Source organism: Gopherus flavomarginatus, chromosome 1 (assembly GCF_025201925.1).
Source record: "Gopherus flavomarginatus isolate rGopFla2 chromosome 1, rGopFla2.mat.asm, whole genome shotgun sequence".
Classification (NCBI taxonomy): domain Eukaryota; kingdom Metazoa; phylum Chordata; order Testudines; family Testudinidae; genus Gopherus; species Gopherus flavomarginatus.
The window spans coordinates 311,504,126-311,528,849 of record NC_066617.1 but is presented as its reverse complement, the minus strand read 5'-3'; the positions used below and the strand labels follow the sequence as shown (position 1 = coordinate 311,528,849).

The following is a 24,724-nucleotide window of genomic DNA, read 5'->3' as shown; positions in this document are numbered from 1 at the left end:
CAAGAATCTCTAGAATACCCCTTGTATACTCATTTCAATGAAGAAATGTTTTTAAATAAATTGTTTACCATACTGTAACCAAACAGGACAAAGTTCATTTAAAATAATCATGTGTCACCTTTGACATGTTTAGCACATAAGAAACATCCACATCCGGTCTCCTACGAGATTCAGTAGTTTCTAACACTGATTAACACCACAATCACTCATTTTTCACCTATGTATTACCATTGTTCTGCACGTGGTCTTCAAGCATCTCATTTTTGAGAATTCCACAGAGTTCAGACAAAGTTTCTAAGTGAATAACATGGATGATCAATGGCCTGAAGACATCATATAATGAGACACACAATTTCTCCAAAAGTTCACTAGAAGAAAGATAAAATGTATAATATTATAAAAAAAAACATTTCCAGGATACCAAAATATGACACTAAGATCATGTTACAGAAAGGACTAGTTCCTGTATGCCAGCACCAATAAACTGTTTTCAGCATAACGTATCCTAATTTTAATCCAACTGACGTTACCATTCATAACAGAATTATATAAAATCTACACTGAAGATAGCTAATCTCAGACCAATTTACAACAATCTGGCCTCTTTTCCCCTTAGAACTGATGTGTTGCTGTTGACAGCACAGTTCTATAATTAAGCCCTACTTAAGAGTATCGAAGCCGCAGCCAGCACATTCCTCAGCCTGCAGCGCTTTCCACAGCCCCCATTGGCCTGGGACGGCGAACCGCAGCCAGTGGGAGCCGCGGTCCATCAAACCTGCCAACACAGCAGGTAAACAAACTGGCCCAGCCCACCAGAGTGCTTACCCTGGCAAGCTGCGTGTCAGATGTTGTTGACCCCTGCGTTACACAATAAGTATCATCAGAGGTCAGATTAGGCAGTGCTGAGGTGGCATAGACTAATCTTTTTTCCTGATGGTTCCTGTTTTGTGCTCCAGAATCAAAGCTCGAATTTAAATTGTTTTTAAATCTCTAGCCCTTATGATTCTGAAGATAATCTTAAACTCTGCGGTCCGCCGAACCTTCCAAAGTGGCATATAAACAAACTGGCCCAGCCCACCGGGGTGCTTACCCTGGTGAGCAGTGTGCCAGAGGTTGTTGACCCCTGGTATAAACACTACAGTAGGCATGGTATGCAATAAAACAAGAACAGTATGTACTACCTACTCCAATTTTGGTGTTGGTTTTGTGAAAAACTCATTGTAAAGCTGGTGTTCATCCTGGCATACATGGACCATAAAGGCACAGCCACTTCGTACCTGCATTTAATAAAAACAAATATGTAATTAACAAATTGTATCTTTCTTGCATTTACATTGAAAGGGATGTTCATGCTATAGATAATACTAATCTGGAGTTTACTCTCTCAACTGTTCAAAATTACACTATCTTAAAAACGAGGTACTAGATCTCTAGCACAGATATTGCCAAACAAGAGAAGGCTCCTTGGGAAACTTTTTGGTTTTGCATGCACTGGGCAAAGTTTAAAAGAGAATCACTTTTTTCCGTGGCACTTTGTGAGGAGCAGCAGAGATTTTACAAGGGGAAAAAACAAAACAAAAACAAACAAAAAAAAAACTTATCTGAAAACTGGACAAAGTTTCACACTAATAAAATTTCTGGAAACCGGTCATTTTATCCAAGACTGGTTGGATCTAGAAAGGAATTTGAGTTTTGCTAAAGAAATCTGAAAACACATAAAAAAACCCACCACTAAGATTCTTACCAGCGCACAATGATCTCTGTTGTTCTGACTGGTTAATTCCGTTACAGTATTAGTAATACTAGGGCCTAGCAAGTGTTCCCGCTGAGCAAGGTAACATTGATGGATTTCATTCAGAAGTTGCTGGTACCTAGCCAAAAATAAAAACAAAAAAACCCCAAACAACCGTGTACAAAGGATTTAGATATTCAGGTCATCATTGCCAGTATTCTAACTTTCCTGCTACACAGTCTCAAAATGAAACAAAGTTATTAGTTGTCGTCCGTCCCCCCCTCAATGTCCCCCCCCCCAAAAAAAGCAGTATTTTTTTAACTCAATATTTTTAACTGAGGTAAAATATTCCAAGCTTCCAGAATTTCAAACACTTGAAAATAACTGTATTACATTATACTCACTCTGGCATCTTCTCAGCTCTTTGCTCTATTTGCTCAATAAGAGTCTATATTGAAAAAGAAGAAAAAAACCCATGAACTCCAAGCACATTAAGGATGGACAAAAATTACTTTAAAAAAAAAATCTCTCTTTAATTTAAATACTTTTCTTTTTAAAAATACACTATTTAAAATTACTTTTGAAATCATGACAACCTACAGTAAGGTTTAAGATGACTATAACCTATTAAAATCAATTAAACCACAAAATATTAGAGCAGTATGTTTTTTCCTGAAGTTTTAAAAAAAGTCAAACTACTGAACTGGTGGAAGACACTGGCTAAGCACTTGGAACAAGAGTTTGTTGAAGTACTAAACCAACTTTTGACACACCAGTAGGCTCTTCTGCAGATGGAGAGAGAATATTTTCTTCATTCTGGTTTATTCAACTCATTCATTTCAATGTTTAGTTTGTTCAAAGTTGAGAAAAATTAAGAATTGGAAAAACAAAAACAGAAAAGCTTGTTTCCCTCTCCCAATCTATCAAAAATGAGGTGAGAGTCTGAGATCCACTAATTCTAAAGTCTTGAAAGATGTGGTGACCAGAAACAATCACATTAAGTTCCCAGATACAAATAATATTTCCCTTGTTTAATAATTCAGTTTTAAATGCAAAACATACTTTGATACTTACACAAGAAAAAAAGTCTAAGAACATTTAAAGGTGATTTTATTTAACTAATAAACAATTTTAAAATGCTGTTGGTGTATTTTTAATTTAATTCCAATTTCCATCCAAAACACGGCTTGACACAAATAATGGGTAAAAAAATTAATGTTCGTCATCCAGTAAATAAGAAACGCATCATTCACCATCTTCTAACATACGAAGGTAGATCTGAACACTATCTTTAAAACAGATATAAAATGCAGTCCACATATTAACACTAACAATGAATTTAAAACTCATTTTATGGCTTCACTCTCAGCTATTAATTACCAAGCTACTTACTCTAACTTTGGGAGCAGCAGCTCTGAATTTTACGTAAAATAGTGTAAAGGCATTGTCAGAATTTGGCACAGATGAAGGATCCTGAAAAGAGAAAAAACAAATTGATAAATAAAATTCCTCTATATTTAGCTGATAGTATTAATTGGCTGAAACATTTAAGCTTTCGAGGAACTGTTCTGTGAAATTTTTGCACTTTTATGACCTTTTTATTCTTTTTTATTCAGTGTGCCAAAGACTGGCGCTCTCTAAAAGCTCAGATAAACCCAGTTGGGAGAACAATATTCAAGACCAGAGCAGCAAGGGTTACAATATTTATTGCACACTTTCATTTTTACTTCTCTCCCTTCTTCTCCACTAAAAAACAGTCACAATGCCATTTCCTCTGAAACCTGCAAATGCTGTTCCACCGATTCACCAGCAATGATAAATGGAAACCTAACTTCTATCCTGGAAAACCTGGAACTGAAAGTTTGAGTTAACATTCAACTCTCTCTCACTCAAGCCTGAACTGGGCTGCCTTGAGTCTCAGGCATCAGGGCCGGTGCAACCATTTAGGCGAACTAGGCGGTTGCCTAGGACGCCAAGATTTGAGGACGCCAAAGAGCGGCGCCCTCAAAAATTTTGTTAAATGGTTGCAGCCGCTGCTGCTGGAGAGGCAGTCTGAGCTGCCCTCGGCAGCAGCTGCCTGCAGCGGGCAGCCCAGGGCACCCCCAGGGTCAGCACGCAGCCGCTGCAGCCCGGCAGCCCGGGACGCCCCCGTCAGGGAGCCGCCGCAGCAGCCCGGCAGCCCGGGACGCCCCCTGGATCAGTGCACCGCCGCGGCAGCCCGGGGCGCCCCCGGGATCAGTGCGCCGCCGCGGCAGCCCGGCAGCCCGGGGCGCCCCCGGGATCAGTGCGCCGCCGCGGCAGCCCGGGGCGCCCCCGGGATCAGTGCGCCGCCGCGGCAGCCCGGGGCGCCCCCGGGATCAGTGCGCCGTCGCGGCAGCCCGGGGCGCCCCCGGGATCAGTGCGCCGTCGCGGCAGCCCGGGGCGCCCCCGGGATCAGTGCGCCGTCGCGGCAGCCCGGGGCGCCCCCGGGATCAGTGCGCCGCCGCGGCAGCCCGGGGCGCCCCCGGGATCAGTGCGCCGCCGCGGCAGCCCGGGGCGCCCCCGGGATCAGTGCGCCGCCGCGGCAGCCCGGGGCGCCCCCGGGATCAGTGCGCCGCCGCGGCAGCCCGGGGCGCCCCCGGGATCAGTGAGGCGCCGCGGCAGCCCGGGACAACCCCGGGATCAGTGAGGCGCCGCGGCAGCCCGGCAGCCTGGGGCGCCCCCCGGGTCAGGGTGGCAACCTGGCAGCCCAGGGCGCCCCCGGGGTCAGGACGCAGCCGCGGCAGCCCGGGGTGCCCCCGGGGTCAGGGAGCTGCTGCGGCAGCCCGGCAGCCCAGGGCGCCCCCGGGATCAGCGCGCCGCCGCGGCAGCCCAAGGCGCCCCCGGGATCAGCGCGCCGCCGCGGCAGCCCAAGGTGCCCCCCGGGTCAGCGCGCCGCTGCGGCAGCCGCGGCAGCCCGGGGCGACCCCGGGGTCAGCGCGCCGCCGCATGGCAGCCGCGGCAGCCCGGGGCGACCCCGGGGTCAGCGCGCCGCCGCATGGCAGCCGCGGCAGCCCGGGGCAACCCCGGGGTCAGGACGCAGCCGCGGCAGCCCGGGGCGCCCCCCGGGTCAGGGAGCCGCTGCGGCAGCCCAGGGCACCCCTGGGGTCAGCACGCTGCCGCAGCAGCACAGAGGTTTGAGCTGACGGTGGCTGCGCTGACCCAGGGGAATCCCTGAGCTGCAGGTAGAGGCTCAGAATCCCTCTCCCTCCCAGAGCAGGGGCTCCAGCCTCTGCAATTTTTCTCGTTGCTCGGCAGGGTCGCCGGCGGCTGGGCAGAGCTGCGCAGCTCTGCTTAGGGCATGTGGCAGGGGCCCTGCAACAGCGGTGCAACACCAGGGCTTCGCTTCTGGAGGAAAGCCGCGGCTGCCCCCTGGCTCAGCCTCCACGTCAGCCCCAGCGAGGGGCACGGAGAAGAAAAAAGCCTCAGCAGTGGTCTGATGGAGTGGAGGAAGAAAGAGGACCCTAGCGCTCATGCATTGGGCAAGGTATGCAAGTGCCTCCCCATGGGTCAGCCTCAGGTGCCTGTGCTCCTGCCCCCTTGGTCCTTAGCTGGTCCCTGCTCCTGCTCCCCTTGTGCCTGGACAGCTGGAGAGAACAGCAGCCTGCAGAGCTGAGCTGCCCCAGTGCCCCCAGGCACCCCCCTGACCCCATCCCTCCCACAGCCCTGACCCCCAGCTCCGAGCCTAGTCCTTCTGAGCTGGAAACCCCCTCGACCTCATCCCCTAGCTCCGAGCCCAGTCCCTCTGAGCTGGAAACCCCCTCGACCCAATCCTCCCCACAGCCCTGACCCCCAGCTCCGAGCCCAGTCCCTCTGAGCTGGAAACCCCCTGACCCCATCCCCTCAACAGCCCTGACCCCCAGCTCTGAGCCCAGCCCCTCTGAGCTGGCATTTGGGGGGAGGGGGGAGCGCAAGATGGAATTTTCGCCTAGGGCACAAAACATCCTTGCACCGGCCCTGTCAGGCATTTGCCTTGCCCTCCAGGGCTCAGATCAGTGCAGAGCAAGAGCTTTTACCTGCTCCAGTAATAGACCAGAATGGAGAGCAGAAAAAAGAGCCTGCCATTTTGAATACCTTCTGGATATTTAGCCACCAGCTCACCTCCCTCTCAGGCCACTCCACACGCATGGAGCAGCATTCAGCCTGTGACATGGAGAGGGCAAAAAGTATCCCCATCTCTAACTCTTCTTTACCCATCCCCTGGAGCAGTCTGGCTGTGCTCCCACAAATAGAGACCACCACACTGGCTCCCTGTCCCTGTCCCATTGGGAGACAGAGAGAAGACTTTCAAAGGGAAAGCAGAAGAGACTGCAAATAGCAAGCTATCCCCAATGAATTTCTTCTCATAGAAACATATGAATTGCCTTATTGGATTGGACCTGTGGGCCATCTAATCTACTGTCCTATCTCAGAAGCCAACACTAGATGCTTCAGAGGAAAGCAAAAAAAAACCCACTGTAGAAGTATACGGGGTAATCTGCCCTCTCTTCCCCCCCATGAAGGTCTCATTCATAATCCCCAATAGCTAGAGATTGACTTAAACCTTGAAACATGAAGTTTTGCCTCTCTTCCAGTACCTTTTTTGTTAGCATTAACTAGTATAACTTTGAACATTCTTGTTATTCATATAACTATCCAATCCCTCTTTTAATCTAGCTAAATCCTTAGCCTTGTAGGGTCCCAGAGCCTGGCACCAGCCCAAGCCTGAACACCTACTCTGCAATTTTACAGCCCCACAGCTCACACAGGCCAGCCATGGGTGCTGTACTGTGGTGCAGATGTATCCTTAGGGTACGTATGCTGCAAAAAAAAGGTCCAGAGCAGTGAGTCCTAGAGCCCAGGAAAACCAACTCGGGCTCATTGAGCTCATGTTACAGGGCTAAAAACAACAGTATCGACATTCAGTCTCGGGCTGGAGCCCGGGCTCTGAAACCCAACAAGGCGGGTTGGTCTCAGAGCCTGGGTTCCAGCCTTATGGCAGGCTCTGAGACCCACATCCCCTGATGGATTTCAGAGCCCAGGCTCCAATCCAACTGTCTACACTGCTGTTTTAAGCCCCACAGCATAAGCCCAACTCAGTTGACCCAGGCTGAGAGACTCACTGCGTGGGTCTGGGTATTTTGCATTGTAGACAGATCCTTGGTTTGCAGGGGATACAGGAGTGAGACGCTGGAGAGAGATCAGAAAAGCAGTGAGACTGAGGAATTGGGGAACAAGCGAGATTCTTGGGACGAGGAGACGAGAAAGGAAGAAGCTGGAAAAAATGTCTATGAGTGCGACCCCTTTATAAGTTAAAAAAAAACAACTTTTAAAAATATTTAACACTATTACAAATTCTGGAGGTGAAGCGGGCCTCAGGGTGGAGGCTGCAGCTCTCACTCCCCAAGTAATAACCTTGTGACCCCCTGAGGAGTCACAATCCCCAGTTTGAGATCCCCTGGTCTAGGGTTATGACAAATACATCAGACTAATAAAGTCAATACCTGCTTACCCAACTTACCCTTTTTATCAACTGGCTTGTGAGGTTCTGTAGTGTGTTCACAGTGTATGTTTTCATAAGGTGCATAGCTTTAGAAAGACATTGTTTAAACTTAACCAAATACACGGGATAATCTTTAAAATTAGGCTGCAAAGAACAAAGAAAAACATTTTAAATGTGGCACTAATGGTAGACATAAAAAAAATACTTTTAAAAGAAAAAGCAATAGGCAAAAAGTATCTAACGGAAGCTAACTGTTGTAGGTTTATAAGCTTAAGCAAAAGTGGACTAAAAGTATGCAGATGAGATACATTTTAAGGAGCAGACAGTGTCATCCTTGCCTTTTTTCCCCCTCTGTAAAAATAAACACATTTATAAAAATCCAAAATAACTAGAATATGTATCTCTAAAGTGTTAAGATTTAATTTAAAAATACAAAATGTTAAGTTACTTACGTGTGATGAAATATATGTAATACAATCATCAAGCTTAGCCAGCATAGGTATAAATCCTTCACTGTTCACAGATAACGTGGGGGAATTTAATTTCTTTAAAAAACAAAATACATCAATCAGAAGAAATAACTAATTTTGGTCACAGAACTGAGGTGATTAATATAGTCTACTAGACTTTCTAAGATTATAAGAAATAAAACAACACTTACTGTGTTAATATTTTCTAGTTCATTAAAATAAGAGAGTTTCTGTTGGATATTTTCAGCCAGATCAACGAGTTCTGACTATTCAAACAGAGCAAATAAAAGATCGTAAGTAACTTAATGAACAATTTAGGTTTCAAATAAGACATGTTTAAAAAATTAGATCATATTTTTCTAGCTACACAATAGACCACCAAAAAATTTGCCAAAGGCAGAAATCTTGTCATGTTCTAAACTCTGAATTACAAAAAGAAATGTTACCACTAAATGCTGTTCTCAAGTGTATTGTCTTTACAGACGCACAATATAGGGGTCTTGCAGTATTCTGAAGGAGCCACAGAATCTTTTCAAGTAGTAAAGATATTAAATACTATTCTGAAGCACTTCAGGATCCCAACATTCTTTAAAAATATACCATGCATACATTCCTATCTTCAGTTCCTTTATCCCTCAAAAGCATCCAAAAAAGGACTCTGAAGAAGTCATTGAAGATCAGCAGAAGCAGCAGGTTTGGAGAATATCATTTACTTTTATATAATCTTGCTTCCTTCAACATCAGAATTGTTTACTGATTTCTAAGCAGTTGCACTTGTGAAAAGCCACAGAATGCAATGGGGTGTTTACACAAGGGTCACTGAGGGCATAAATTTAAACAATGGGTGGATGGTGCTCATTGAGAGCATATTTTGCTCTGCAGAACCCTATTACTGGCGGTGATGTGGGATAAGGAATGAAAGCAGTTTGACTAACATCTCAGAGTTAGCATTGCTGACAAAAAAAATTTGTATGCAGTGTTGTTGCAGCAATGGTGCAGCCATGTTGGCGGGTGAGGTAATATCTTTTATTGGACCAACTTCTGCTGGTGAGACAGACTGTTTTTTAGAGTCTGTGTAAGCTTAAAAGCTTATCTCTCTCACCAACAAAAGTTGGTCCAATAAAAGATATTACCTGACCTTGTCTCTTTAAATATTATATATGTTTACTCTTATTCTGAGCACTTGCTCTTGAAGTCAGCTGGATATCAAACAAACACAGAACCCCTCATAATGCTGTTTATGTGGCATCACTTTTCAGAGTAGTATCAGTTTAGCTATAACAACCTTGGACAATTTTGGTTAATGTTTCATGACCATTTTGTCTGAGAGGAACATGGTGTAAGATGAGAATCAGCTATAATAGCCTACAACTTATCTAGTTTTCTGGCTGCTTTCAAACAGAGGAAGTTTAAACAACATTTCCATTAATGTTCAAACAGTAATTTCATCAGTCTGCTGACAACTAAATTGAAACTTGAATGACTTGTGGGTTTATGAAGAAGCGAGAAGAGTTTACGAGACCTTTTAAAAATCTTTTACTGCAGGAGTGCAAAACATAAAGGATAGAGCCCAGCTGGGAAATGGTTGGCAGAAATAGCTGCTAAATAAACCTGTATAAATGACAAATCTTAAGCCAAATTCTTCACAGGTAAAACAGTCCAAAAAAGAGGAATGAAAAAAAGTCTTAGGATGTTCCTTTAATTAGGTGGCTACTGAAGAAAATATTTCCACATTAAAACATATGACTTTCTAGTGAATGGTTCACTCAGTTCCAACATCACCTTTCTAATTTCAGACAAGTGTTTTCACTAGGGACTCTCGTCTACAACTTCCAGGGACCATAGTGAAGAGACTAGAGAATGCTACTCTTGTTCTGTTTCTTCCTCTGAAACAAGGACCCCCTGAAAAAGCCCCCCACACTCATCCCCCCCGGCCGAGCCCCATTCCTCACTCCCACATTCCCCTCCGCTGAGCCCTAACCACCTTCAACTGGACCCCTCTGCAGAGTCCCATTGCCCCTGTACCCAGAACTGCCCCAACAAAACCCTATACATCCAGAGGCCCCCACACCCAGGCCCCCCACTGAGCCACCTGAACCTAGATTGACCCACACAGAACTCTCTCACCACACACTTGGATCCACCCTCACTGAGCTCCTCCATACTTGGATCCTGCTGGGCTGAGCCTGCCTACCCACACCTGGTGTACCTGGCGTGTTTCTCAGGCAGGTCTGACCCTTGTGCTGTGTCAGGGTCAGGTGCAGCCTCACTACTGAGTCTGTGTCCCAGGGTAAGGGAGGGCTGCAGGGTGATCTTCCACCTCCATGCAGCCACTGGGCTGTGCTCCTCACTGCTACACTGGAGCCTCTACAATTCCTTCGGGAGTAAATCATACACTGCCATTACTGCCCACAAGATGCCTGGTCTGTAAACAGAAGACTTTATTTTTTGGTACCTTTAAATTTAAAAATCGTCAGTAACTACCGTATCACAAATTACCTGCTCTTTCAAAAGCTGCTCACAGGCTTCGTGCAGTGTTCCTGTCTTGGTGGACACAAAGAGATACTGTTTTTGCAAAGACTCCAAATGTTGAAGAGCACTGTTCACGTCATTCAGTATAGCATCACATTGCTCCTGAAATCCAGACAAATAATCCCTCATCTGTCTAGAAAAAAGAACCACAATGAAAAAGGGTAATGCTTTTCTTTACATATTTAAATACATAACCAACACAGAGCACTATTTACTCCATTTTCCTGGGGACACAGAAACCTCGCTAGAAAAAGGTAGATCTCTTACAGGAAGGAAATGCACAGAACAAAAAACAATGTATAATAAAATCTTAAATCACAAACTGACCTGATATTTAAGCTCACGGGTCATAGATTCTGTGTTAAAACTGATGAAGATATCAATTTTCAAGCACTATTAAGCATAAATTAAAATGTTAAGTGTCCAATTTAAATAAAAAAGGAACTTCAAAACTAATGACTCTTGGGCGTCAACTACTGTGCACATATACAACAGTATGTAAAAGCACAAACTCTCTTCAGACTTATGTAATCCCCAGAATAGTAAGGGTAGAGAATTAATTAACACTCTTCTCTAGACTCCTCCAACTAAAACAGACACAGCATAGCCATCTAATAGACCACTTTTCCACCTGTGATCTACAAACACTACTGCCATGCATCAGAAACACATCGTAGGAGAGAGAACAGGGGCGTTACTCTCCAACTATGTGACAGTTCACAGGGATGGGCTCAGAATAAGCCCAAGCCTTACCATTTTCCAGATACAACACAAAACTCTTCCCACAATAAAGGCCAGAGCACAAGCAGACCAAAAAAGACCCAGGAGACAGGGAAAAGAGCAGGTTACTTTACAGTAAAATTTAATGCAAAATTTTGGATGTGACAATTCAAAATTGTGGCACTAGCCACAGTAGAAATATCTAAGACCATTAGCCACTCCAGAAGTCTTTCAGACACAACTCCTTATGAATTGTTGATATATAGCTAAAGTCAGTTGAAAGTAGTCCTTCCTAGACTGAAGAAAGAAAGCCAGTCAGGTGAAAATAGATACAAATTAAACATAACTGGGAAAAGTGTCACAGGATGCTGAAAAATTACATGCATGTATATTAGTGGACAGGATAAAATCTTACATATCATATGCTGCAATATGTTTAAAGGTGAATTGATATTTACATAAAAGCAAAATTTCACTTCTAGTTTAGAAGCTGTTGCTGGGTGAAGAGACTAAAAATATACAGTGATAAAATTCAACAAATGGAAGAAGGATCATACCTGTACTTAGCACCTTCATCTTGATCCATCTGGGCCTGCAGCTGAGCAAACCACGAGAAGAACTAGAACAAAGATTTTTAGATTGTCAACAACCAGACATTACAAGGAATCAATGTAAGAAACCATCATATCTGGAGCTCCAGAGCAATCAACAGGATACAGATGATGAACTGCACCACAACATGAGCATCTTTCATTATTAAAGGGAAAAAAACCTTAAACAGTCAACAATGATTCAGATAGTCCAGAATGTAGCAGAGCTCAATTCTATCACCTAACTAAAGGAAAAAGGTAGAATGCTATCTCCATGGTTTCTAGGAGCACAACATTAGCACTGTCTATCTCAGGGGTTTACAACCTTTCAGAAGTGGTGTGCCAATCCTTCATTTATTCACTCTAACTTAAGGTTTCGCGTGCCAGTCATACATTTTAATGTTTTTTAGAAGGTCTCTCTCTACAAGTCTATATATTATATAACCAACCTAGTGTTGTATTGTAAAACAAACAAGGTTTTCAAAAGAAGCTGGTCTGGGGTTCTGCTCACCTAGGCCGGGACCCCAGCTGGGAAGGGTCTGGCAGCCAGAACCCCAGACTGGCAGTGGGCTGTGTGGGGCTGGTGGCCGAGACCTCAGATCGGCAGTGGGCTGACCGGCTCAGCTCACTGCCACTCAGGGGTTCCATCCTCCGGCTCCTGCCAGCCGGGATCCCGGCTGCCGGACCCGCTCAGCCCAGTGCCGGTCTGGGGTCCCGGTCCTGCCCACATACAGTGGGTACCTACCTTCTCCCTGGTTCTGGCCCATTGTCTTCCTCTCTCTGCACTGAGCTGAGCGTTGGAGTGGACCGAGCACAGGGCTGGGGATGAAGGGTCTGGCCAGGAGCCAAAATGAAGGAGGGGGCTCAGAGTTGGGGCAGGAGGTTTGGGTGTGGGGGCACTTACCTGGGCAGCTCCGATGTGGTGTGAGGGGTGCAGGTGGGAATGTGAGTGAGGGTGCAGGGGCTCTCGTTTGGTGCTCAGGGTGGGGGTGGGGATGTGCAAGGTGCATGGGATGGGGGGGGCTGGGGATGTGTGGGGTGCAAGAGTCAAGGCAGAGGGATGGGGGCATGTGAGGGGGTGCAGGTGTCAGGGTAGGTGGGCTGGGTATGTGTGGGGGTGCCAGTCAGGGCTGGGGTCATGGGGGGGTCAAGGAGTCAACAGGGGCTAGGTGGTACAGGGCTCAGGGCAGGGGCCTGGGGGTGTGCAGGGGTGCAGGGCTCAGGGCTGGGTGCGTGTGTGTGGGGGGGGGGGATCAGGGCTCAGGGCAGAGGGCTGGGTGACTGCACCCCCCAGAACCCCCCCCCGCTCCTTGCCCCGACCACCCCCTCCTGGGACCCCACCTCCTATCTAAGCCTCCCTGCCCCTTATCTCCTGACTGCCCCCCCCAGGACCCTACCCCATACCTGTCCCCTGACTGCCCCAACCCTTATCCACACCCCCATACCCAGACAGACCCCCTGGACTCCCATGCCTATCTAATCGCTCCCCGCCCCCTGGACCCGTACAACCTCCCCACCTGCTACCTGTCTGCCCCAACCCCTCTCCACACCCCTACCTCCTGGCAGTCCCCCCAGAACTCCTGACGCATCCAACTCCCCCAACTCCTTGTCCCCTGACCACCCCCTCCAGAGACCCCCCCCAACCCTAACTGCTGCCCCAGGACCCTCTTTGCTCCCTATCCCCTGACTGCCCTGACCCCTATCCACCCCCCAAACAGACCCCAGGACTCATATGCCCCATCCAACCCCCCCCCCGTTCCCTGACTGCCCCTTCCAGAGACCCTCACCCCTAACCACCCCCCAGTATACCACCCCCGCATCCAACCCACCCTGCTCCCTGTCCCTTGACTGCCCCCACCCCTTACTCAACCCCCTCCAGCCCCGAGCCAGCCCCCTTACCATGAGGCTCCTCGCTCATCCAGAGCCCTGCCGCCGCCGCCACCCCCCCCCCGCGCACAACCCTGCTCCGCCCCGCCCTGCCCCTCAGAGCACTGTGTGCGTGGCAGCAGGGCTCCAGGCAAGCTGGGAGCGTCTTTCCCTCCCCACAGAGCCAAACGCTGCCCCGCGGGAGCACGCAGCCCCAGCCCCCAGCACAGGCGGTGGCAGGGCTCTGGGGGAAGGCAGAGGAGGGGCCGGCGGCTTGTTGCACTCGGCCAATGCTCCGGCACGGGACCGCGGACCCCGCAGCCTGCCGCGTAGGCAGGATTTTTAATGACACGCGGAGTCCCAGAAGGCAGCCGCGTGCCATTGAAAATTGGCTCGCGTGCCATCTTTGGCACGCGTGCCATAGGTTGCAGACCCCTGGTCTATCTCATTGCAAACATTATGGGGTTGACATGCAACATTCTGCAGGCAGCACCACTTTTCTTTGGAGATGCTTTAGCCTCTCAATACAGGGAAAAAATCTACTATTGCACAACTAAGATGTTAAAGTTTTGTTTTCTTCAATTTTTTTGAATGTCTCTTAAATGCTAACAAAATAATTTTATAAAAACTTAAGAAAGGCACACAGTACTAAAAGCTCCACAAATTCACTGGGAAGAATTTTAGCACTAAAGTGATGCCTCTAGGATTGTAAAGCAACTTGGTGTGATTTACCTGCTGTGCAGTTTCAATTCTTTCATCTTCCATTCCCAAAGCGGTAAAGCCTTTCAAGAGGATATCCTCTGTTGATTCAGGTATTGCTGCAGCCAGTGTGACACTTAGTGACTGTGATGTTAAACTGCATAAATCTTCAATTGGAAGCTGTACATAAAAATCCCATCAGTTTAAATTACTTTTTAAAAATTAATGTTTAATTTTAAATTAATATGCAATAGTGTAAACAATATCTCAATCACATCAAACTTATTTCTTAAGTTCCCATTTGTTTAAATTTGAAGGACTAATCAGTGTGGACATTTTAAAAATTATTTCAATAATATAATTAAACACGAGAGTATCAGTATTCAGAAATATTTAAAATATTCACTTAATTATCACAGGACAAAAAGGTAAATGAATACTTTCTACTAAAGAAGAATAACTGAAAATGAATTAATACAACCCTCTTGGATATGATCTCCTATACTATTGAAAAACTTTACAAACCTCCAGTTTAGCTAGCTAAACAGCAAGACAAATTAATATTTGTGGACTTAATATCAGAAGACGTGGGGCAGGTATACACTATGGGGAAAAGTCGATCTAAGCAATTTGAGTTACGTTCGCAGCTCAAGTAACTCAAGTCGACGTAGCTTAGATCTACTTACAGTGAGGTACGCATAGTGCTGGGTCGACGGCAGAAACGCTCACGTCAAATCCCCTTACTCTTCTCATTCTGGTGGAGTACCGAGTCGATAGGAGAGCGATCGGCAGTCGATTTAGCAGGTCTTCACTAGACCCACTAAATCGAGTCCCAGTGGATGGATCACTGTAGCATTGATCCCACAGGTAGTAGAGACAAGACCATGATGATTCATATTTCCAAGTGCAAGGGAAAATAACAAAGGTTTGCAGTATCTGCCCAGCACAAAAACCTTTTGATTGGCATACAAGCTAAACAAACTTTCATTAGATTTTTCTGCCATGTGACCAAAGGAAATTCCAAACCCAATATTGCCACAACCTGAAATTCCAATAATTTCAGAATAACGTTGTAAATAATACTTCCAAATAGATACTCCAGATGATTATATAGGAAGATTTCTTTAGAGGATCATTCCTATTTTTCAGAATTTCCATTTATTAAATATCTTTTACTAAACATGAAAAAAATCAAAGTAATTTGGAATAATTTTAGTATTTTTAGATTGGAGACTGCCTTGGAATTAGATGCTGTATGTTATCCTTGAATAAAATTTTACAGCTAATGAGAATATTCTCACTAACTATTCTAACATAACATCCTCTTTGACACATTTGCACAATTAAAGCTTACAACTACGAAGAACATAACAAAAGAGCACTGCACACAATTTAAAAAAATCACATTACAACTCTACACAGAACAAGTTATCTGTGGCAACAAAAGTCACTGTCTGAAAATATTAACCTGGTAAAAAGCCCAGATTAGGTTTTAAAAGTCTGATAACTAATGAATTCAGCAGAACTTCCTATCTTTTTTATTTTTGTTAGGGTTTGGGGAGGGGGGAGGGAGGTTTCCAATAGGCAGTTTTAGTAGTCATAAAAGTAGAGACTGATAATGTCAGGTTCCTCAGATAGCTTTGTCAATGCACCATAATTTTGACATTCAACACCCCTACTGTGTAGAGGTCTGAGCAGGACCTGCCCAGAGCCCAAGAGGGTTGAGTCATTTTCAAACCAGACCTTGGTCAGCATGCCACTGCTTGAGGCTCAGCCTGATGGGGCTTCCCATAATCAATGCCCATAATCCATCTCCGGCCACCTGTGGAGTTGGCACAGTAGCAGCTGTATGGCTCACTCCTGCCAGTTACCACCAGCTGCTGCACTGTGGAGTGAAAGGCACTGCAACCCACTGACACAAACACACTTTAGCACATACAGTCCAACAAGGTTGTGATGGCTGGCAGGAGCAGGGCCCGCAGCTGATGAGGACCCCCAAACAAGACAAGGTGAACAGGGACAACCCAACCAAACAGGTTAAGGTTGTTTTCTGATCCTACATAAACCTGATCTTTGTAGTGGGGTGTCGTCGGGATTGGGTCAAGGTCTCTGCCACCATTTAATCCTGATCCTTGCTTGGGCAGGGTTTGCCATGCCAAACAATCTGGCAGTTTTGTAATGTGGACAAACTGGGTCTAAGAATGGGGAAGTGTCATAAACAGATAAGAAAAGTTAATAGCACAGAAGTACTTTATATCTCTTTGACTGTAAAGGGTTAACAAGTTCAGTAAGCCTGTCTGTCACCTGACCAGAGGATCAATCAGGAGACAGGATACTTTCAAATCTTGAGGGAGGGAAGTTTCTGTGTGTGCTGTTAGAATTTGTTGTTGTTCACTCTGGGGGCTCAGAGGGACCAGACATGCAACCAGGTTTCTCTCCAATTTCCTTGATACAGGTTCTTATAGATTCCAAATAGTGAGTACTAGATAGATAAAGCGAGTTAGGCTTATGGTTGTTTTCTTTATTTGCAAATGTGTATTTGGCTGGGAGGGGTTCAAATGTGTATTTGGCTGAAAAGATTTTAATTTGTACTTGTATACTTAGGCTGGGAGGGCATTTCCAGTGTCTATAGCTGAAAGACCCTGTACCTATTCCATTTTAAATTTACAGAGATAATTTTTACTGTTTTTCCTTCTTTAATTAAAAGCTTTTCTTGTTTAAGAACCTGATTGTTTTTTTTTATTCTGGTGAGACCCCAGGAGCCTGGGTCTGGATCCACCAGGGAATTAGTGGGGAGACAGGAGGGAAGGGGGAGAGAAAGGTTAATTTCTCTCTGTGTCAGGATTACTGTCTCTCTCAGGGAGAACCTGGGAGAGGAAGAGAGAAGGAGGGGGAAAGGTGCATTTTCCTCTCTGTTTTAAGATTCAAGGAGTTTGAATCACAGTGATCATCCAGGGTAACCCAGGGAGGGGAAGCCTGGGAGAGGCAACGGTGAGAGAAAGGGTTTACTTTCCTTGTGTTAAGATCCAGAGGGACTGGGTCTTGGGGGTCCCCGGGCAAGGTTTGGGGGGGACCAGAGTGTACCAAGCACTGGAATTCCTGGTTGGTGGCAGCGCTACGGGTACTAAGCTGGTAATTGAGCTTAGAGGAATTCATGCTGGTACCCCATCTTTTGGACGCTAAGGTTCAGAGTGGGGAATTGTACCATGACAGGAAGCCATTGACTTGAGGTGGAATTTTAACTTAGATTTCCAGAAGTGAGAGGCTAATGGATAGGACACAGGACTGAGAGCTAAGGGACCTGACTTCTATTCTGACTAGCTGTGTGACCTCAGACAAGTCAGCTAGAGCCAAATTTTCAGAGATGTTGAAGACCCACAATTTCAATTTATTTCAATGGAAGCTAAGAGTGCTCAGAATCTGTGAAGATCAAGCCCATAACTTCTCTGCTCCTCAGTTTTCCGACCTTCTTTTGTAAGACAAATTTAGATCTATGATAGAACAGCATTATAAAAGTGCTAAGTATTATCGTGTGCAGTAATTCTTTCGGTCACTATGCTGTCCGAAAATGAGCAACCCTTCTACAAACATCTGGACTATTAGACTGCTGACAGCTTATTGCGTTTCAATTAAATACAAGTTAAGGAATAGGGAAGTTGGCCATTCATAAATAAGAATTTGTTGTAAAATTCAGCTAGAACACCTATCATTTCTGAGTAGCAACATTTTTGTTCCTTTTTTAAATTCACTTTTTCTCTTCATAAATCTGTCCATACAATAGCATTAAAGAAATACTAGGATTGGTAACACGTACTATAATTCTATTCAACTATAAAATCTTTTCTCATTCAAAGGGAAAATTTGAAGAGAGTAACAACAAGTTTTACAGTTTCTTCGTGTATACCCCAATTGCCCATCTTAAGGAAACCCCGATTGCCCATTAAGGAAACTCCACTACCACATATCTGCTGCTATGTATGTTTTTCCTTCTAGCAAACAAATGAGAAAACTGATTGTGAGACTCCGATTTTCACACAAAGAAATTAAATATACTCAGGGTGTTGAATAAACGGACCTATACTAACAAAAGCTATTGACAAGATACAGACAGGCCTGTCTTCTTAGCAGAAATACTTATTCGGAATGCTAACAACACTATTTATCACAGTAATCTTAACAGTTTCAAACAATTATATGCAATGGGCAGCATTACAATTTGCAGGTAAGACAAACAAGAGTGATAATGTGCAGAGCTACTAAACCGAAAACCAATACTACCCTACTGTGTTATTGACTACCTTCTGATTAAAATACTTTAATTCCATTGCTTCTTGTTAAAAATCAATAGGGCATAAACTTTTATGAAGGTGAAGAGTGGAAATACTTCATTTTAACTGATAGCTCTACACCAGCACATTTACTGTCTAAATAATGTGTTCATAACTCAAGTATTCCATATTTGTTGCAGTTCACAACTCCTCAGACATCACATGAGAGCAGAATCAACTTATGTTTTTTAGTGTTTAATATTTTGTGACATTATGGAAGGTTGAGTTCACATAGTTGTATTTTAATGAATATTCTCCCTTCCAGTGCTGATTTTAAATTATGTGGCAACAAAGCATCCTAAAGTCCTTTACAAAATGAAAGCGATATGCAAAGTTTGTATCTGTTAGGATTATTATATTGAAAACACTGAGTTTATTTAGGAGAAAAGAATACGGAGGAGGAACATAATCTTCCAGAACAAAAAAGACTTATCAAGAGGAGGGTGATAAACTGGTCTTATCCACTGAGAAAGGACAAGCAGTAATGGGCTTAAATTGCAGCAAGGGTGATTTAGGTTTTTCCATGAGGAAAATCTTCTAACTGTAAGGGTAGTTAAGCAGTGGAACAAATGAGCTAGAAGGTTATGGAATGTCCATCATTAAATAATTTTAAGAACAGGTTAAACAAACACCTTTCAGGGATGGACTAGATTCAGGAGTGGCCAAACTTTCAGATCCTCTGAGTTTCATATGATAATCTTCAGAAGTTTGAGTGTCAGGCACACCTGTCAGTGCTCGGGACTTCAGTAAGAGCAGGGCTGAAGTTCTGACCCGGCAGGTGTTTCCCATGGGGCAGAAGCCCCTAGACCCACCACTCCCCTGCACTGCAGAAGCCCCAAGCTTCCCTCCCTCCTCCATCTGGTAGGAGGAGAATGGTGGAGAGTTGGGGTTCCATGAGCCACACTTTAACTGTAAAAGAGTTACTTTGTTACTTGCGAGCCGCAGTTTGGCCATCGCTAGAAGATAATAGTTAGTTCTGCATCAGTACAAGGGACTGGACTAGATGACCTATCGAGGTCCCTTTGATTGCAGAATTACTAGAATGGAACCATCTCTGGGGTGGAACAGCACCGCTATTAACGGCGCCCTGCATCAGTTTAGTACAGGAAGTGGATAGTGAATCCAGGTAAAACCAGAGCAGCACGTTAGGATAGCCGGAATATAGTTATTTGCATGGAGAATAGGGCAGGTACTGGAGCTCACTCTTAGGGAAGATGCCAGAGAGAGAGGCCCTCTTAACCACATAACTCCTCAAGACTTCGCTCATTTCGTCTCCAGGACAGCACTGCGCTGCCTCACCACCGCCCTGCGGGCCCCTTCCCGTACCACCAGCGAGGTCCCTGCCTGCCAGACACGGGTCCTCCTCCCACCGGGGGCAGCTCCGCACGGGATCGATGCGCCCCGGGGCAAAGCACCACCCGGACCAAGGGCCCGTCCTGGGCAGCAAGAGGTGGCCCGATACTCCCCCAGCGGGCCCCGGGGAGCAGCCCCCGGCCAGCCCAGACCATGATTCCCAGCCTGGCGACGTGGCAGCGGCTCCCGTAACAGGAACGGGGAGGTCCCGGCGCCCGCCAGACGCCCCCTGCCTCCGGCCCCGCCACAGGCTCCGGCCGCGGCCGCTCCGCGCCACCTGCTGCCCCTCCCCGCTCACCTCGGCCGGGACGGGCGGGTTCTCGGCCGCCGCTTTGAGCTCCAGCACCGAGTCCGTCTGTCGGTCGGTGAGAGGCGCCAGGGGCCGCGGCCTGCGGTCCCACAGGCCGAGCTTGTCCCGGATCTCCCTGTCGCCCAGCTCCGGGGGCGGCTCCGCCATCCTCACGGCCAGCAGCAGCCGGAGCGGGCAGGAGGGGCCACTTCCGGGATCCGGGAGAGTCCGACGCAGCGAGAGGCAGAGAGAGGAGCGGAACCATCTGAACCCGGAAACGCCTCCGGAGGGAACGCGGCACGCGGGAGGGTTCCACGCGTACACAACCAGGGGGAGGAACTGATCGGGGACGGAAACTTCCGGTGCATGGAAAGGATTCTTCGAATCCGATAGGGCGGAAGCGCCTTCTCCCTCGTGACGTCATTGCGATGCGTGATGGGGCACGGGGGCGGGGCCTGTTTGCCCGGCCCGTTGTGACCAATGAGCGCAGGATTCTGCAGCTATTGCGCCTGAGAAAAGCCAGCAATGGGGGCAACAGCCCTTCTTGGCTCGAGGGCTCAGCTGCGCTAGGAGCCCTGAGACACATGTTCTAATCCTGCTTTAGCCGGGGCAGGTAGGGTGACCAGACAGGAAATGCAAAAAGTCAGGATGGCAGTGGGACCCTATATTTAAAACAAAAATCAGGACTGTCCATCTAAAATCAGGACATCTGATCATCCTAGTGGCAGGTTGCTTCCTGCTTTGTAATAACAATGCTTCAGGCAGGGTTAGTGGCACTGCTTGGCCAATTGTATCCATCCCTGCAATCCTCCTGCAGCAAAAGTCTGGGCTTAGTTCTACCCTGATGACAATTAAAATGATGAAACATGAAGTGCGTGTAACTATGGCCAGGGCATATGCCCAAGTCTTCAGCCAGCCTGGAACAAGAAAGTGCTGATTGGCCAGGGACTGAGCACTCAGACGCATCTAGTCAGCTTCAAGGGGTATTAACTCTGAAACCAGCTAATGAGGGAAAATGGGGGCACCATCACTACCCCAAAAGAGGCCACTGGGTGGAACCCCTCACAGCTATCGCCCCTTCATGGCTAGGGGACATACCTGCAGGTGTCCTCACACAATTGTGTAGGCCCTGCCTTTTCCCTTCACTCAGACAAAGAACGTATTTGTCATCATGTTTTGACACCTAGAATTATGTATGTTCTCATGGATATTAAAATTAGTTGTCTTTATTCATTGTATAATCTCTCAAGGAGCCCTGCAATATTTGTCTTTTTCCTCAATTTGGTTTATTCAGTATTGGACCTTACTATTCAATATTGCCACAAGGCACATTAAACTCCATAATCTTTACTTGTATTTACTCTTCTCATAGAATCATAGACTATCAGGGTTGGAAGCGACCTCAGGAGGTCATCTAGTCCAACCCCCTGCTCAAAGCAGGACCTAATTCCCAACTAAATCATCACAGGTAGGGCTTTGTCAAACCTGACTTTAAAAACCTCTAAGGAAGGACATTCCACCACCTTCCTAGATAACCCATTCCAGTGCTTCACCACCCTCCTAGTGAAAAAGTTTTTCCTAATATCCAACCTAAACCTCCCCCACTGCAACTTGAGACCTTTACTCCTTGTTCTATCATCTGGTACCACTGAGAACACTCTAGATCCATCCTCTTCGGAACCCCCGTTCAGGTAAATGAAAGCAGCTATCAAATCCCGCCCCCCCTTTTTTCTCTTCTGCTGTCTAAATAATCCCAGTTCCCTCAGCCTCTCCTTATAAATCATGTGCTCCAGCCCCCTAATCATTTTTATTGCCCTCCACTGGACTCTTTCCAATTTTTCCACATCCTTCTTGTAGTGTGGGGCCCAAAACTGGATACAGTACTCCAGATGAGGCCTCACCAATGCCAAATAGAAGAGAATGATCACATCCCTTGATCTGCTAGCAATACTCCTACTTATACAGCCCAAAATGCCATTAGCCTTCTTGGCAACAAGGACACACTGTTGACTCATATCCAGCTTCTTGTCCACCATAACCCCTAGGTCCTTTTCTGCAGGACTGCTGCCTAGCCCCTTGGTCCCTAGTCTGTAGGAGTGCATAGGATTCTTCCTTCCTAAGTGCAGGACTCTGCGCTTGTCCTTGTTGAACCTCATCAGATTTCTTTTGGCCCAATCCTCTAATTTGTCTAGGTCCCTCTGTATCCTGTATCACCTCCTCCCATACTTTGCTGCCCAGTGCAATAGTCTAGGAGCTGACCTTGTTTGTGAAGACAGGTGAAAAAAGCACTGAGTACATTAGCTTTTTCCACAACCTCTGTCACTAGGATGCCTCCCCCATTCAGTAAGGGGCCCACAATTTCCCTGACCTTCTTCTTGTTGCTAACATACCTGTAGAAACCTTTCCTGTTACTCTTAACATCCTTTGCTAGCTGCAACTCCCAAGTGTGATTTGGCCTTCCTGATTTCACTCCTGCATGCCTGAGCAATATTTTTATACTCCTCCCAGGTCATTTGTCCAATCTTCCACTTCTTGTAAGCTTCTTTTTTGTGTTTAAGATCAGCAAGGATTTCACTGTTAAGCCAAGCTGGTCACCTGCCATATTTACTATTTTTTCTACACATTGGGATGGTTTGTTCCTGCAACCTCAACAAGGATTCTTTAAAATACAGCCCGCTTTCCTGGACTCCTTTCCCCCTCTTGTTATTCTCCCAGAGGATCCTGTCCATCAGTTCTCGGAGGGAGTCAGTCTGGTTTTCTGAAGTACAGCGTCCGTATTCTCCTGCTCTCCTTTCTTCCTTGTGTCAGGATCCTGAACTGAACCATCTCATGCTCACTGCCTCCCAGATTCCCATCCACTTTTGCTTCCCCTACTAATTCTTCCCTGTTTGTGAGAAGCACATCAAGAACAGTTCTGTCCCTAGTTGATTCCTCCAGCACTTGCACCAGGAAATTGTCCCCTACTTTCCAGAAACTTCCTGGATTGTCTGTGCACCGCTGTATTGCTCTCCCAGCAGATATCAGGGTGATTGAAGTCTCCCATGAGAAACAGGGCCTGTGATCTAGTAACTTGTTAGTTGCCTGAAGAAAGTCTTGTCCACCTTATTCCCTGGTCTAGTGTCTATAGTAGATTCCCACCACACCACCTCCCTTGTTGCTCACGCTTCTACACATAATCCAGAGACTCTGAGATTTTTTTGTGGTTTCACTAGCAAAGAACTTCAGACTTGCTCTGTGTTAAATGTAGCTTTATTTGCTTATGCAGTAATAAAAGATGCAACGTTTTGAACATTAAAGCAATCTTGCAATTATTTCCCAGTTTATCTTTTAGCTTTGAAACTAACATCCTGACTCATTTATATAGTACTTTTTCTGCTAAGCACCTTTCTTGCATTAAAAAATTACTTTTCCATATTACTTTATGAAGAAAATATAGCACTTATCCAGTTAGTTGATTAATTTGGACTTTCTGAAAAGTCAGTCTAAGGCCACGTCCAGACTACTCGCCGTATCAGTGGGTTAAAATCGATTGCTCGGGGATCAATATATCGCGTCTAATCTAGACGCAATATATCGATCCCCGAGCACGCTTATATCGATTCCGGAACTCCATCAACCCCAACGGAGTTCCGGAATTGACAGGGAGGGCCGCGAACATCGATCTCGCGCGGTGTGGACGGGTGAGTAATCCGATCTTAGATATTCGACTTCAGCTACGTTATTCACGTAGCTGAAGTTGCGTATCTAAGATCGATTTCCCCCCCCCCGTAGTGTGGACCAGCCCTAACACATGTGCCTAATAAGGAGATAGCTCTTTAAGAGGCCCATTGTGGGGGAGGAAGGAGAGTTGTGTCTGGATCATTGTTGCTAGGCAGATTAATCACTCCACATCTCAAAGCTTCTGGCATTGGGAGTGGTAGTTTTGTGTATGGTCCAATAGGTTCCCTGTTGCCCGGGTCAGACTCCATGAGGGCAAGCAGTCAGGCGGCTGCTTTTCAGAGGGCTGTATGTGCTGGGTGAGTTAGCAGCTCAGCCCAGAAGCATTCTGCAGCAGGATTCTCTTTAACCAATCCTTCAGTTAAGTGTATAGATTTAATCAGTTAGCTGACTGGCTAGTAGTTATTTCAGCAGAGGAAGAGTCTGCATAGATTCCAACTGAAGATTCCTACAAGCAAGTGGAGGGAAGATGTTATTTTAGACTCGTCAGACTATAGATTTGATGATCAAAGACTGACTGCAACTTAGGTGAACGTTTTTGGGGACTTTTTCTTCTTTGTTTCTGTGGGCAGTGAACACTTCAGATTTATTAAGTTTGTTTTTCTATGTTTATGTATAACTGAAGGTAATGGCTGTGGATTATAAAACAGCCATGTCATGCTGTTACACCTGCAATATTACTGCAAGCAGTACAAAAAGCTATGTAACACTTCAGTTTTATGGCAATTATAACTACAGCTAACTGTAAACATAAGATCTTGATATAAAAAGGCATGGTTAATACTGTTTTACAAAACAAATTATACTTTAAATTTAATCCCTAAGTAATGTATAGCAAAATGATCAAGTCACTAAACATTCCTAAGTTGTCTGAGTTCTGGTGTTGTGATCAAGTTTAATCCGGATTGAAAAAACTGAAGACTTTTTT

At 45.9% G+C, this 24,724-nt stretch overlaps 1 protein-coding gene across 5 annotated transcripts in view; it reads right to left on the bottom strand.

The window, feature by feature from the left end:
* The window catches only part of COG3 (component of oligomeric golgi complex 3), a 54,378-nt gene extending 34,008 nt beyond the window's left edge, over positions 1 to 20,370 (bottom strand). The window contains exons 1-12 of one of the 5 annotated variants that reach the window (XM_050948258.1): positions 20,089 to 20,370; positions 14,143 to 14,289; positions 11,512 to 11,573; positions 10,202 to 10,367; positions 7,894 to 7,968; positions 7,685 to 7,777; positions 7,251 to 7,376; positions 3,125 to 3,205; positions 2,137 to 2,180; positions 1,745 to 1,871; positions 1,186 to 1,277; positions 229 to 368 (exon numbers count right to left, since the gene is read on the bottom strand). In XM_050948258.1, coding sequence (XP_050804215.1) covers positions 229 to 368; positions 1,186 to 1,277; positions 1,745 to 1,871; positions 2,137 to 2,180; positions 3,125 to 3,205; positions 7,251 to 7,376; positions 7,685 to 7,777; positions 7,894 to 7,968; positions 10,202 to 10,367; positions 11,512 to 11,573; positions 14,143 to 14,289; positions 20,089 to 20,247 — 1,312 coding nt within the window. In that variant the 5' untranslated portion in view covers positions 20,248 to 20,370. Of the gene's footprint in view, positions 1 to 228; positions 369 to 1,185; positions 1,278 to 1,744; positions 1,872 to 2,136; positions 2,181 to 3,124; positions 3,206 to 7,250; positions 7,377 to 7,684; positions 7,778 to 7,893; positions 7,969 to 10,201; positions 10,368 to 11,511; positions 11,574 to 14,142; positions 14,290 to 14,795; positions 15,619 to 20,088 lie in introns of those variants that run through there. The other 4 variants (XM_050948252.1, XM_050948276.1, XM_050948267.1 and 1 more) reach the window with 4 other exon arrangements.
* Positions 20,371 to 24,724: the final 4,354 nt, after the last annotated feature.